Source organism: Strigops habroptila, chromosome 12, assembly GCF_004027225.2.
Source record: "Strigops habroptila isolate Jane chromosome 12, bStrHab1.2.pri, whole genome shotgun sequence".
Taxonomy (NCBI): Eukaryota; Metazoa; Chordata; class Aves; order Psittaciformes; family Psittacidae; genus Strigops; species Strigops habroptila.
The window spans coordinates 24751847-24766266 of NC_044288.2; the positions used below are offsets into that span (position 1 = coordinate 24751847).

A 14420-nucleotide genomic window follows, 5' to 3' on the forward strand; every position below is an offset into this window, starting at 1 on the left:
ATCTTCCCGCTCCTCTCTCCCAGTGGGGATCCCAATGGCCCTGGGAGCCAACGGCACTGAGGCTCCTGAAATCAGGGGGCTGCTCTCGCAAGAGGAACAAGGGGCGTTATTTTTCGTGCAGGACCTGGTAGGTCTGCCATGGGAGAGAAATGAGAACCAGAGGCTCTGGCAGCCCACTCTCCATGGGTGCCTGTTGCCAGCCTCCTTAAAGACTTTAGCAAAACCTTTGGCACTTATATCAGCCACTCAGGCTGAACTGCTGCAGTGCCATTTCTATTCCTTGAAATATTTATAGAACAGTAATAGACATCATCTCAAGCAGCTGCCTGCTGCATCCCTGGGTTTGGCCAGCTCGTCTCTCCTATGGTCCTAGTGGCCACCTTGGGACCTGCAGGAATCCGCAGTGCCGCATTGCGGCACTTGATGAAGTCGCAACAGGCTGGCACAATGACCGCCCCAAAGAGGGTGAATATTGTCGCACAGCCCCTTACAATGTCACTTCCTCCAGCTCTGAAAGGACAACTAATTTTTGTCTGCCGCTTGGAATGGCTTTTCTGTTCTGGGGTGCGTTACACTGAGTATGAAAAGAATATGTTCATTATGGTAGGGAAGTCTATCAAAACAGGGGCTTTTAACGTTATAGCATTAAGGTTGCACTGTACTCAAATTAAAACACAGTATTGAAGAATGATATTTTCCCCCTCCGATCCAGATTTAATCAGTTTCTTTAGAATTTCTTTTGGTGGAGTCCTGTAAGAAAACTGCAGCACTCAGCTGACTGAATGCTGAAACCTTTTAGCTTGGAAATCATCATTCCATACCTTCAGCCTGAACAAATGGCACAAGTTGCTTGCTCCTTTCAAATTATAGAGTTGGACTGTGTTAGTTTGAATTGGATTGTGTTTATAAGACTGCTTTAGCTTCAGAAAGGACTAAGCAGAAACAACTGTTCAGGCAGGAACCTGAGAAAGCTGTTGTATTTTGCTGAAGTACCGATGCGTCAAACTTAAGGTTTGTATGATCTGACTCTTGTTGATTCTTTTTTATCCTTTCCATGAATACACTCTGGAGGCTTTTGGTCCTCTGTATGCATCAAAAACCCAATCCAGTTTCCATTGATTTTGGCAGGAGTAGCATAGAATCTATAAACTACAGTACCTGACATGCATGCGGTTGGGTACAACAAAAGAGAAATGGCTGTATAACCTGGGAAAGAAATAAATAAAAAATCCTATTAGTAATTTAATTATATTATTCATTGAACAAGAGATCTTCAAATGAATCTACAAAACACAGTCTGGGTGAGTTGAAATTTATACAATTATGGTTTTGATCACTGTGGCTCCTGTGAAAACCTGAACTGAAATAAATAGATTGCAGGGGCTAGATTCAGTCCCTGCTGAAATCAGCAGCAGGAGTTGCTCTGAGTTCAGTGGACGCTGGTCTGGGAGTGATGATAATTGGCCTTGTTCCCAATGGTTCTAGGCAATAATATCAGCCCTGGAAATCAGCTGCCGTAGAGAAACATCAAAACCACCCTGATGATGTAGAATATTTATTCAGTGTTTGCACAAATACTTTTCTTTCTCTGAGTCCAAATACCTACAGAAATTTATGGATGTAATTGGAACATAGAGCCACAGCAGTCATTCCCAGTACAGTGTACTAAAAATGTGCAGCCTTTGGGCAAAGACTTGCGAAAATCTCTTGATTCAAAGAAACCTAAAGGCAGTGTTTCTGGGGCCATATTTGAGTTTAGAAAAATTACTCATTGGAGATTCCTTAATTTAAAAATAAAGCAGTGGGAGAATAATTGCAGCCTATGTTCTTTTCTCTTTGCACCAATGCTTTTATAACTAAAATTTCCATTCAAGCTGAATTGGATTTGTATTTTCTGCCTAGAATTAGAATGTCATGTAAAAGATTGAAAAGCTGTTTGAAATTTCTCTAAAAAGCGTTTTCAACTCTCTCTGGGCATAAGTGTTAGAAAGAATTGGGGCCGCAATGGGTACCTGTATTTTATACAGCTGATAGAGGCAATTTGAGTGTGTGGGAAAATAGATAGGTCTTTCTGTATGTAGAAAGAGCAGCCTTCCTTGAGGGCAAGCAGTAAGACATTTCATGTAAGACCACGTGAATGACATTCTTGACTTAATATCTAACAAAGTTCACAACCTAAATGAATTGTGTAGCCTCATTCTCTGTATAACCTTTATTATATTGTATTTTACCTTATCTTGGCTTAGCTCATCTTATTTTGTTTTATTCTATTCTAGTATTCTATTTTCTACTTTATCTTGGTTTAGCATATTTTATTTATTTGCGTGTCAGTGTAAGTAAGTAAATTCAGGCATAATGATATGTATGTGCACTTGCAATGTAAATGCAGGGCTAAAGATAACACTAGGAAGGTTTGAGCATCAGTCACTAGCATCCTTAATTTTACCCCCGCTTGTGTACACACGACAACACAATCTTTGATTGTACAGGCCTGTAGGGTTTTTTTATGGCCTCTTTTAGCTATTCGCACATATTCCTAGTCCCAGTCTCTTTGCCCAACCATTTTCTTAGCTGCGGGGCCTGTCGCTCCCTCTCCTCTGCCCTTAGCCTCAGCTCCTGACCTTGCCAGTCCCAGAGACTCCAGCCAAGGCACAGCCAGTCTCTAGGGAGAGTTAATGCAGCAATTCTAGGACTTAAGTTAATATGCCCTGAGGTGATCACTATGGGCAAATGTGATCACTCTGCTTCTTGCCGGGTGACAAAACAGGCATTTTAAACAAAGAATTTGTTATTAGAATAACCCAGTTTCCCCGAAGGTTGATGGTTTTGAAAGTAATCTCACTCCTTCAAGGAGGAAAAAGAATATCTGCCATAAACATCTGGCCTTTATAATAAGCTTAAATAGTTAAAATCTAACAGTTACATGCAAATTAAACTCAGCAACAGAGTGGGAAGAATCAGACAGTTGTAGCAGTGAACACTGCTGGTAGGTTTGAGCATCATTCCATGCTAGGCTTATTTATTTTATTTTTCATACATTTCTAAAAAGAACATTTTCTTTCCTCTGTATCCTTCAGACTAGTGATGTTTCTGATGCCAGCTTCCCAAGTTAACAGTGCTAGAGCCTCTTTGCTGTGACGAGAACATACGGGAACCCATCAGCAAGACTAGTACTGGAACAGAAACCACAAATTGGCAACTAGTTATTGTTATTTAATTCAGTGGATTTTACTTGTCACCTAGAGACTATTTAGAAGATTATTTGCCTGGGCTAACACTGTATTTAAAAATAGCCCTTGTATAGTGCCAGCTCATTTCAGAGTTAGGTACAAATATTGAGACAAAACCCCAGCTGTTGCTGTTCATGCTGCTAGTTTGAGGTGTCAGATCAGAGCTCTTCTGCTCTATGTCAGTGAATAAGGCCCCTTGTGAGATCATTGTGTTTTCTAACAGTGGAGAGTAATGGATTGATCAGTGCAGCATCAGTTACTTTCATTGTATGCCCACATGGTAGCCATAGGCTTTAACTTAACGAGTCTGTGGGGAGATCAAAGGATTGAGTGCAAGAAGCGCTCAGGACTCACCAGAACCCTGTAGGGATCCAGCTGAGGTTTGGACCTTGCATAAGGAGCAAATCCTGGATGCCTTGAAAGTCGAGGGTGAGGCCCGTGCTCAGTGCTGAGGGATGGAGTGCCAAAGCCATTTTGCGTTTTCATCAGAGGCTGTGAGAAACAGTAAATATTTAATTTCATGCAAATTCCTTCTGACCTGCGTGAAAAACAGCTCTTTATGTCTATTGAAAATACAGCTCCTTCTACCCTACAGTCGCAATGTTAATTACAACCATCAATTACAGCAGTGTATAAAATCCAACTCTTGGTTTTATTACTAAAAATATATCTAGATTCACAATTGATAAAATGCCCCTGCTGTCAGTTACATGAGGTGGGACACAAGGGTTGGAAGGGGGCAGAAGTCGTCCTGTGTTGTCCCAGCCCAGGGCAGGACCATCGGGTGCTGTGCCAGTCCTGCCAGGGATTCGGTCAGTCTGTTGTCACTACTAATGCCTGCACACCCTGTAACAGGGTTTTTCTGTATTTTTCCTGTAACATTTCCCCCGTATCTAGTCAGAATTCCTTCTTCTGAAATTTAAACCTGTTACTGCTTTGCTTAACCCTTGTTGAATACAAGGAACAGAGAATTTGTTTTCCCTTTGCAATGGCTTTTTAGGTAGTTGGAGAGAGGTTGAAGAGCAAGTGCTGTGAATCTGCTAACGCAGAGGTCTGAGGTTCTGTCACTGTTAAAGTTTGCTGCTAATGCAGGCACCCAAATTCATGTTTCATCTCTAGTATTTCACACAGAGCCCAAGATCTCTCCTTTATGTGCATAAGTACCGATGGAGGTGTCTAATCTGGCACGAAGTCAATGGGTTCAGTCCACGTGTACACTGTGAAAAGATTTCTTCATGTATTTTCATTCAGCAACACCCCACTCCCCCCCAGAGCCTCGGGGTCTTGCAGAAGTTGTCTGTCTGTCTCTGCAGCACCAGGCTGTGGTGTTCCCTCCTGAGCCCCACTGGCAGCTTGGGCTGAGCTGCTCAGTCTTTTCTGCATCCATTCACCCACTTCTGAACAGAAATAACATTATCAAGAAAACTATTTACATGAGAGGCTTAATTATGCTTGAAGATGCCTTGGTTAAGCCTTAATAAATTTTCCAGTCTCATTTACTGGATGTATGGTTGCACTGGGGATAGGAAGCCTGGAAACCATGGCAGTTGTGGGAGAAGCAGTAATCGGGGAGTATGACAGTAATTCACTCTTGGGAATGTTACCAGCTTGCAGATGCCCCATTTGCAGCTATCCATTGCATGCACATAGATAATAATCTTGCATTAGGCCCAATTACATGGTGTTATGGACACACAACACACGGATTCCATATGCAGCCAAGGAGCATACAGTGATAAAGCAGTGCTGTAATTGAAGGAGACAGAAGGAAATGTTAGACTTGTTAGTGCACCAGTGCCACAGTGCCTGAGATGCCTGCTCCCACCAGCCTTGCCCACCCGCTTCTCTGCTCCTTTCCAAGTCTCACTTTCAAAATACAGGTTTATCACAGGGTGAAGCAACTCAGCACCTTGTTCTTTCCACAATGTGTTGAGAGAGTTTTGAGCAGGAAAAGGAAATGGGCATCACTCTGTAACTTTAGAGTCAAGCCCATAGACACATAGACTTGAGGACTGTAGTTTGCAGGCTTCCTTCTATCAAATCATGTATGTTAGAAGCATGTAAAGAATCTCTGGTGTCCAATTGTAAAAGGCATTCAAACCCAGAAATACAATAAGTGAGCTGGTGCCTTTTCAGCCCTCTTTCTCCATTTACCTATCAGTAAATGGGTCTGAATATTTCTTTCTAACTGAGACTTCTGCAAATGCTGCCGTGCCCCGTGATCAGCTGGATGTGACACAAAAGCAGCCTGGCATATATCAAAAAGCTGAATGGCCAGCACAGCAGACTTCCAGTAACTATGGTAGATGCTTATTAAGGCTTGGGGAAAAGTGTTAATCAAAAATTTAGTCTACCATATAATTTCTCAATTTGATTAGCTGTTTGTGCTAATCGGCTGCCCAAGTGGAATGTGGAGAGGGAAATCAGTCTCTGTTACCGTCAAAAAACAAAGGACGTTTTCAGCACGTCCTCCCCATGTTCTCCCCTTCCCCTTTCATTGTAATCCCTTCAGATTGCAAACAAGAAGCATGTCTGTGGATGTTATAATGATTCACAGCTAGTAACCTCTGTACATTATGCCAGATGCCTTGTGTTTAGGAAAATGGACATTTGCATGGTGTCTTTTCTTTTGGCCAATGCTGAAATAAGATGTGACAGCTTTTGTTAAGCTGGGATGTAGCAGGTGGTATTGTCATCAGTGTTATGTGTTTAACAAAAACCCCAACCCTCTGACGTATTTTTCCACTTGAAATGTGAATGGAAAGCATGAAGACAGTTACTACTTTACAGTGTACTTATGGGAGTACTAATAGAAGAAATTAAATAGTTAATGTTTCAGATAATTCTGTTATGTTGTGTAACTTTTCCTGACATCATTGCCAGAAGACCCTTTTGGTTCATGTCTAGTACTTAACTGGAACTGAATGGGTAGATATATGGGAATGAAAGTAGTATTGTTTCAGATGAGTAAGTCACCAGGCATTCTGATATTCATTATATGCTCTTAATTAGGTCATTAATTGAATTCCAAGTAAGAGAAACAAAATCTCTGTGTACTCTGTAATTTACAGAGTTGAGAATGTTTAACTATTGATCTGACAGCCAGGGATTTCTATTCGCTCAGTTAGTCCAAGGAACATGAGAGGACTTGGAGTTCCTGAGTTTTTAAACTAAAATACTTGTATTATTAGTATGGTTCAAAATCTAAACCCTTTCCTTCTTTTTTTTTTCCCCCAGAATACCTTCCATAGAAGTTGTGTCATTTCTTCTAGCATTAGGAGTACATTCTCTTTCTGAGTCTCACCTCGTCCTGAACACCTGTATTCCTATTCAAGAGGGTGGAGAAAAAAGTAAAGAATAATGCATAAATATTACTTTAAAAATGCACACACGACAGTCATTTCTAGAGGTTAATGATTTTAATGTAATTGCATTGCAGTGATGTACATGAATCTTGGGCAAGTCAGAAGAGAATAGAAATGCAACTGCATGTAGTTAAATTTGCACAAAAAGTTGGAGGAAGGAGATAGGTAATTGTTTTCAAATGATGGCAGGATTGCAAAGTGAGCAGTCTTTCCTTTAAAAAGATTTGATTAGTAGGGGCTATAAATCAGCTTTATTCTTCATAAGGAAGAAAGCAGCTCCGTGCGTGCCTCTAACCAGTTTGGGCAACTGGGAGAGGAATGAGTTAATAGAGCAGTTCCTCTGGGGTTGTAAATTGAAGTCAACGGGACTGTGACAGTTCATACTGGTGGAGGATGTACCACCTCAGAAGGCTGCTGATCCCACATTATGTATCTTCCAAGTAGTCCTTGGAGGATCCTTAGGACTGCTGCAGTCTGCTTCTGCTTAGCTTGCAAGATCTGACAAGGATCACGGCCCAAGGTGGGAAGTTTGCTGGCATAAATAATATTGTCTATAACCTCAGTTTCCTGATTCAGCATTTTGGGTGTGAATAGTTTACAGGGAGAGGACTTCTAACGGAGAGGACAGTGCTTTTTCAAGGGACAAGGGTAGATTGGGTTCTGGAAGAGATGGGAGGTATGAAGCTGGGGAGAACTCTGCAGAATACAAGTTGTCTCACATGATGTTGGAGGAGTTGGAAGATTCTTGACGTTTGCTGTTTCTAGCAGCTTCCTGGTGTTTGCATGTCTGCTTCTATGGGTTTGAAACACAGTTGGATCAAAATGAGACTGGGGCCTCGGAGCCGACGGCAGACAAGTGAAGCAGGATTTATTTGTTCCCTTCATGTGTCAAAAATACCCCTGTGTTGTGCCCTTACCCTTGTCAGGAAACAAAACCTCATTGCTGGGAAGGCTTCATGTGCCTAGGAAAGCTTTGCAGAATGCCTCTAGAGCCCACCTGTGCCTGAAACTGTCCCCATTCAGAATCCATAGAGTTCCCGCAGTGGGAGGTGTGTGCCTGGCACATCCTGCTCAGCAGGGTTAAATTCCTGCAGCTCCTGTGAGGCACAGTTCACTGTCAATTAGTGCCCTTTGCAGTGTTTGGCCTTCTTTGTTCTGAAATAATTGCTGTTATCATAGATGTTTTATTGCCTTCATTATGGTTAACATTTAAATATCAATGAAACGTGTGCTACTAAGTCATGTGCGCGTTAGCTGTCTGCTAGAGTTATCCCTGAAATTTGTGGCTGAGTACATTAATTCAGCACTGACTTAGGATTCTTGGAAGGAGGGTTATATATTTGTTGATGAATTAGGGAAAACCTTTGCTTATTAGGGGCAAAACCTGAGCCACTCTCATCAGATATTTTGAGAGTAAAAATACTCTGTGGTTGGAATAACGTTTTGTCTGTTAAAAAGAAATATTTTAAGAGATTTTAAAATACTTTGGAATCATGGAGTCAGACAGCAGAGGCTGACCTTTCCGCATCCGGATGAAGAATTGCACTGGGAGACAGGGACGTGTTCTCTACCCTCCATGCAGAAGGAGGCTTGCTGTCACGTCCTGTTCTGCCTGAATCCAATCCACGTCCTTCCGAGATCAATAGAAAGTTTCCCTTGAATTCCTGTGGCTTCCATTGACTCCTGTAGTGCCATGCCATGACCTGTGCAGACATCAGCTCTTAATGTGATTTAATTTTTATGAGCTGGCTTTACATGTGGCTTTTATTTACCAATGTATACCTAAAAGCTTCCAAGTGCATAGCTCATTTGTATGTCACAGGCAACTGAGGCAGTGGGTGAATTATGTTTTTATGTTTATAGAGAAAAAATGGTGGTACAATTAGAAATTCCATTTGTGAGCCCTGTTTGAGCTTCCCCACATGCATGTGTAGATGCAAATATCAAATATAGATACTGAGGGGTGAGTGTGCTAATGTCTAGATGTATGCATCTTATAAGAGTTTTATTCATTTGCTGAAATTGTATATGCTTGTTTTCATCATATCATTGAATGGTTTGGGTTGGAAAGGACCTTAAGATCATCCAGTTCCAACCTCTTGCCATGGGCAGGCACTTCTCACCCTAGGCCATGTCACCCAAGGCTCTGCCCAACCTGGCCCTGAACACCGCCAGGGATGGAGCATTCACCACTTCTCTGGGCAATCTGTGCCGGTGCCTCACCACCCTCACAGTAAAGAACTTCTTCCTTATACCTGACCTGAACTTCCCCTGTTTTAGTTTGAACCCATCGCCCCTTGTCCTATCGAATGGACCTTAAAGTTCATGTCGTTCCAAGCCTCATCACTAGCTGAATAAGATAATAGAGCAGTAGCAATTGTATGATAGAGTTTCATTTTGCACCCTATAAGCTGCCACAGTGGGAAGTGTGTGTGATCATGACATTAGCAGGAGTTCCAAGGTAGAGCCAGTGTATCAGATGTACATTGGTAGTCATTGTGTTCACTTCCAGCACTGAAGCCACCGTAAGGTGGTGGCCTGTGCAGCTGGTGATGCACAGCTGAGGAAATGACAGGGCTGACAGCTGTAGGAGCTCGCTCTCAGGTTTTCTTCTGAACCTGGCACTATTTCCCTCTTCATCTTATCCAGTAACTTTGTAATAGGCTGCATTTGAGTCCTTGCGTATTGAAAAATTGAATACGCAAACCCCTGATTTTGATACCTATTGGTCCCAATGCTTAGCTATGTGTTTCTTGTCCAAGTTTTGGCAGCAGCAAGTTTTCCAGAGGATCTGGAATGAATACTATATGTTATACTACAAGCTGCAGTGCACTAAGGCCTACAGCTCTTATCAGGCTGGTGTGTGAACGTGTATGACTTGACTGACACAGATCTCTGGCAGCAGATCTGATGTGCAGATTCCAGCTTTCCAAAACTTTGCTTTTACTGCCATAACTCACTCTGCTCATAGATTTGGAAAGGAAGGGTGATCTTGCTCTGTTGGTGCAGTTTGCTGTCATGGGTATGTCAGTCCCTAGGCTGGCTCCAGATCAGTACTGCATCCATCTGGTGCAGCACTATGCTGAAGTACCAGCTACGCTCCTGCTAACAGTGTGGTCATGTTCTGCCCTGCTCGATGCAGTGCAGCAACAGCAGCACACTGCCACCAATGCCAGAGCCTGCTCACACACCCCTCCCGACTGTAGCTATGCATAGCTGTGTTACCTCCAACCTCCTGGGTACCAGAAAAACAGTCTTAATAGGGTATAATCCAATTTAGCTTTAATCTGCTGGTGCAGATGATGGTTTCACCAAGGGATTTCTGGGCAGAACTGTAAAAATGTTTTTAAATTAGCAGATGACCAAGAAGGCTACTGAACTTCTGTAAAGCTCTTCAAGAGCTTTTGATTAAGTGTCCTATGTAAATGCACAACATCAGAACAACTAAATAGTTCAGGGAAGGGTCACATACCTTTAGGTTGTTTCAGGAGGTATTTTCCTCAACACAAACACACAAAAGCACTGTCTTCTCCCAGTTTGATCCTGTGGGGTGCTGGGCCCCTTGTATAAAACAGAGGACACCCCACTGCAGCCGGAGCAGGACGGGCCACACTGGGACACTGGTGTCACCCCAAGCCCTATCGATTCACATGACAAACTGAGCTGCTGTATTTGCAGAGTTGGTGCAGTTTGAGCATGGCAATTATGCCCTGTTGGAGAGCTTTCCATTTCCTGTTCCATCTTGATAAACTTCATATCTTCTAATTTGCTAGAGAGTCATTGATATAATTAGGAGCTCCATAGATAGGAGCAGCACACTCAGAAGATGATAATCGAGTCAGTTCATTTTTCCTAAGAAGTGCTCAGGGGGTCCCTACAGCAGCTGGGATTATTTTCTCTTTAAGCTGTGCTTTGATACAGCAGCAGAAATCCTTATACGCCTGGGTCATGACATGTTTTATTCTGATCCATACCACTACGCATATGTTTTTTCATAAGGCAACTAAAGAAAGGGTCCATGTGTTTTCAAAGGGCAATTGGAGCTGTCTGGCCGTGTAAGCTGGCTGTGTTAATAAGCCTGGGCAAGTCGACAGCTCTCTCTTTATGTGAGAGTGATCACTTTAAGTGCAAAGCTTTCACATTGCGGTGTGCCAGTTTGATGTTCCTCTGCTCCAGTTGCACCAGCTTTTCAAGCAAAGTGGCAGCTTATCCAGAAAGTCTGGATCTGTTCCAGTGGTCGATAAAACCTCATCTCCTGCACTCCTTGGTACTCAGACATGGTAAATAGCAACCTTCAGCCATTCTTATACAGCTGTTGGTTGCGTTGCCTTAACAGTATCTTTCATGATGGGCTACAAATTGTCTGAGGTATTGGTCAGCATGTTCTTGCTGCTTGCAGCCTGCCATTTATTACCAAGATTTATTACCAAGAGTTTTAGCAGCTTGTTTCTGTAAATGGTGTGTTGGTGATGAAAGGTAAATAATTGATCAATCTATTATTCTCTTTTCTCTCTCTTTTTTTTTTCTCCTAACAGTACTCTCAACAATAACAACATCACCCGCATTCCTGTTACCAGTTTCAATCATATGCCAAAGATCAGGACTCTGTAAGTAATATCTTAAATAATAATAATAATGATGATGATGATGGTATAAGCCAGTGTTTGGATCTCTGTTGTGATACTCTTACGTCAGTGTCTCCCGCTGTGACCAGTTCACCGCTCTCTCCTGAGGGAGGCGGCCTGACTGGCGCTGGGCCTGTCCCGCAGGGGCCCGCAGCAGGGACGGGGCAGGGGCAGGAGGTGAGCGCTGGGCGGTGCTGCAGTCCTGCGCTGGGGCAGGTCGGGAGCGCCGGTGAGGCCGGGCCGCGCTGTGGCGGTGGCGAGTGCCCTCAGGGCCCTGCAGCGGTTCTTTGGGTTTAAACAATGAACTTAAATTTGGTTTTATCAAGAGTTTGAATTTTCCCGGAAATGAAACTGGCATTTTCCCCCCCTCAAGGTAAATCCATAATGTGAAATGTGTTCCATGCTGGAACACCATCAAAATTGTAAAAACTGCTCAGATGGATCAAGTTATTTAATTTCTTAACATCCTGTGCTTAAATCCTATTTCTTATTTTGAAATTCAGAATACTAATTTCTGAAACAAGAAATTTTTTAAAGAACTTGGGAAAAAAGCTCCTTTTCCTGATACTTTCTGAAACAAAATGTCACTGAATCTGATGTATTTTTTATAAAAGCTTCTCTTACGTTAAATCCATGTTTCTATAGCTGGGCACCATTCCACTGGAAGAGCTCAGATCAGCTTTAGTAGACCAAAATACAAAGACTGAAATTAGGCTCTGTGTGTTTGTATAATTTAGCCATAGTCTACCAAAACCATTTTCTTTAAATAATTCCTTTAAATTTCTTTAGGGAATACACAGCTGCAGGAAAAGTCGTGTTTAAACTAAGTACCTCTGGTTTTTTCTTCTAAAATCTCAAACTCAAATAAGATGTATTTAGTCCTAAAAGCAAAGAAAGGGAAATAGTAGCCAGCCTGGAAATGTTCTACAGCACCGAAAAACTAAAATGCCTCAAGGATGCTACATACGCGTGTGTAAAATCAGATTAAGTAAGTTAACAGAACTGAAGAAAAATGGCTTTACTCATGTCAACCTGTGTAAGATAACCTCTGATTTAAATTTACCTTCTTCATTAAATGGTGACATTCACAGATCTTAATGTAGGCAATGAAATGGAAATTAGATGTTTGTCTTTTAGGAAAGAATGGATAAAGAGGATAAAGGTGCAGGATAAAGGTTCCTGGAGTTTTGCCTTTTCTCATTCAGTCACAGTGGTCCAGAAAATTTGCCCGGCTTCTTCAAATTAGTCAGTCTTGTCTGTTCCCAGAGCTCAATGCCTTCTGTCATTTTCCCTTTAGTTTAATTTCAGAGATGGCTTTGTATATAGCTCCCTGGGGACTTACACTGACTAATCCCCCTCTGCTGTAATTAAGGAAAAGAAAAAAAAAAAGAAAAGGAAAAAAAGGAGGAAGGAAGTCATAAATAGGATTTATAAAGGGAAGCTTTTTATATTGAATTCTGAGAGCCACATTTTATAGAACATGAATGCTGACCCACTCTAAAAGGATTTGCTGGAAATTTAATTTAAGGAATATGGCTAAAAGGGCAACTTTCGCAAACTTGCATTCATATTCATTCACCTCTTGTTCTGTAAAGGTAGTTTCATCAGTATCAAATGGCATGTTTCAGTCTCCACAGACAGCCAAATAGCACGCAGTGCCCTTCCAAGCAGTTCAATATAGGAATTAAAAACCTCTACATAGTCAGGTGGAAATACAGAAAAATGGTTTCGTTTTCCGTATTTTCTTCCATCTTTTTCAACAGACACAGAGAGAGAAGTCATCAAAATAGCAATTGATATAAGAGAAATACAGGAATGAAATAGCATTTTGTAATTTCTTCAGCTGCTCCTTCATAGTAAATTTTTTTCCTCTATCCATCTTAGCACTTTTCACAATTAATACTTTATTAACCGTAATTATTAGCAAGATAAGATTGCAGGGCTACATCTTATTCAATATTTTCTGAATTTCTTCTGTTCAGAATTTAGGCTAATACTGTTTTGATTTAACCGAGTTTTAGGTAAATGGCTGATAATAACCTAACAACTAACATACCCTTAAACACATCTAAAACTCATCAGGTTTTGTTCACTTATGCAAAACATTTATATAAAGATATTGGGGGGGGGGGATGTTAATATTCTCTCTAGTTTCTTTGATTTATTTCACTTGATAACCTGTTTCTTCTGCATTAGTATACAACCTCAATGAACAGCATGAAAGGGGAAAGCAGTCTGAGGCGTCATGGCTGACTAAGATCTACTATTTAATGTCTTGGTCATTGATGAAAATTCAGTCCAAACAGATCATAAATGATGTTCATTACAGTTTGGTGACTACTGTTTACTTAAAAGAGGATCATCAGTTTGTTCAGCTTCTCAAGTAGCTTCCCACTTAGCCGGGCTTTCTTTTAGAAGCTCTTGTAGGGAATCCCTGGTCTGAATGTTACTTAAGTAGGGACAAGCTCTTTTTCTCACCCAGCTGCGACATGGTCAGTGTTTAACCTCTGTGTGTCCCTCTTACACACTAGTGAGATCCATTAGCAGAACATTTGGGGCTGCTTGTGCTGCAGCTGCTTCTGCTTCTGTGGATAAATAGCTTTTTCTTCGTGGCTCTCAAAACTATCTGCTCATTTAAGAAGAAGAGAGAGGGAAAAGTAAAGAGCATATTCAACTTGAACATGACCTCTGAAGGGAAAGAAAAATAAAAAGTCCCAGTAAGATTTGAAGCACCTGAAGAAATCATCTTTTCTGTGCTAACCTGTTTTATTTAACTGTTCCTAAGTTTCATTGATCTCTTAGCTTTGATTGGAAGTGACAGGAATTAGTTTTTGTTGATCTGCTTTCCTTTGCTTGAACCAGCTTTATTTATGTTAAAAAATGTTCCCCATACCTATTTGCTTAATGGTAAGTGACCTGTTGCCTCTGCATGTGTGACTGACTGCTGAGATAGGCAATTGCATAATTTCTTTTAGGTTTTTTATTTAAGGGTAAACCGAAAACGTACCAAATCACTTTGATGCTTCTCATGTTCACAGGGAATTGGTGCATTATGCTTTTGAAGTACTGTGAAAAGTCTTTTTGTGGCTGTATTCATTAATATAATTATCAAAAATATATTCTAATAGGCTGCTTTGTTAGCTTGATAGGCCTCCTCTCCAAAGCAAACCGTAGAATGTCCATACAAAACACTTGACCAG

At 41.4% G+C, this 14420-nt stretch overlaps 1 protein-coding gene across 2 annotated transcripts in view; it reads left to right on the forward strand.

Moving 5' to 3' along the window:
- Positions 1 to 14420, forward strand: part of SLIT3 (slit guidance ligand 3) — a 518327-nt gene that overhangs the window by 297959 nt on the left and 205948 nt on the right. For both annotated transcript variants that reach the window (XM_030504413.2, XM_030504412.1), the window contains one exon: positions 11131 to 11202. In XM_030504413.2, the coding sequence (XP_030360273.1) occupies positions 11131 to 11202 (72 nt within the window). The remainder of the gene's footprint in view (positions 1 to 11130; positions 11203 to 14420) is intronic.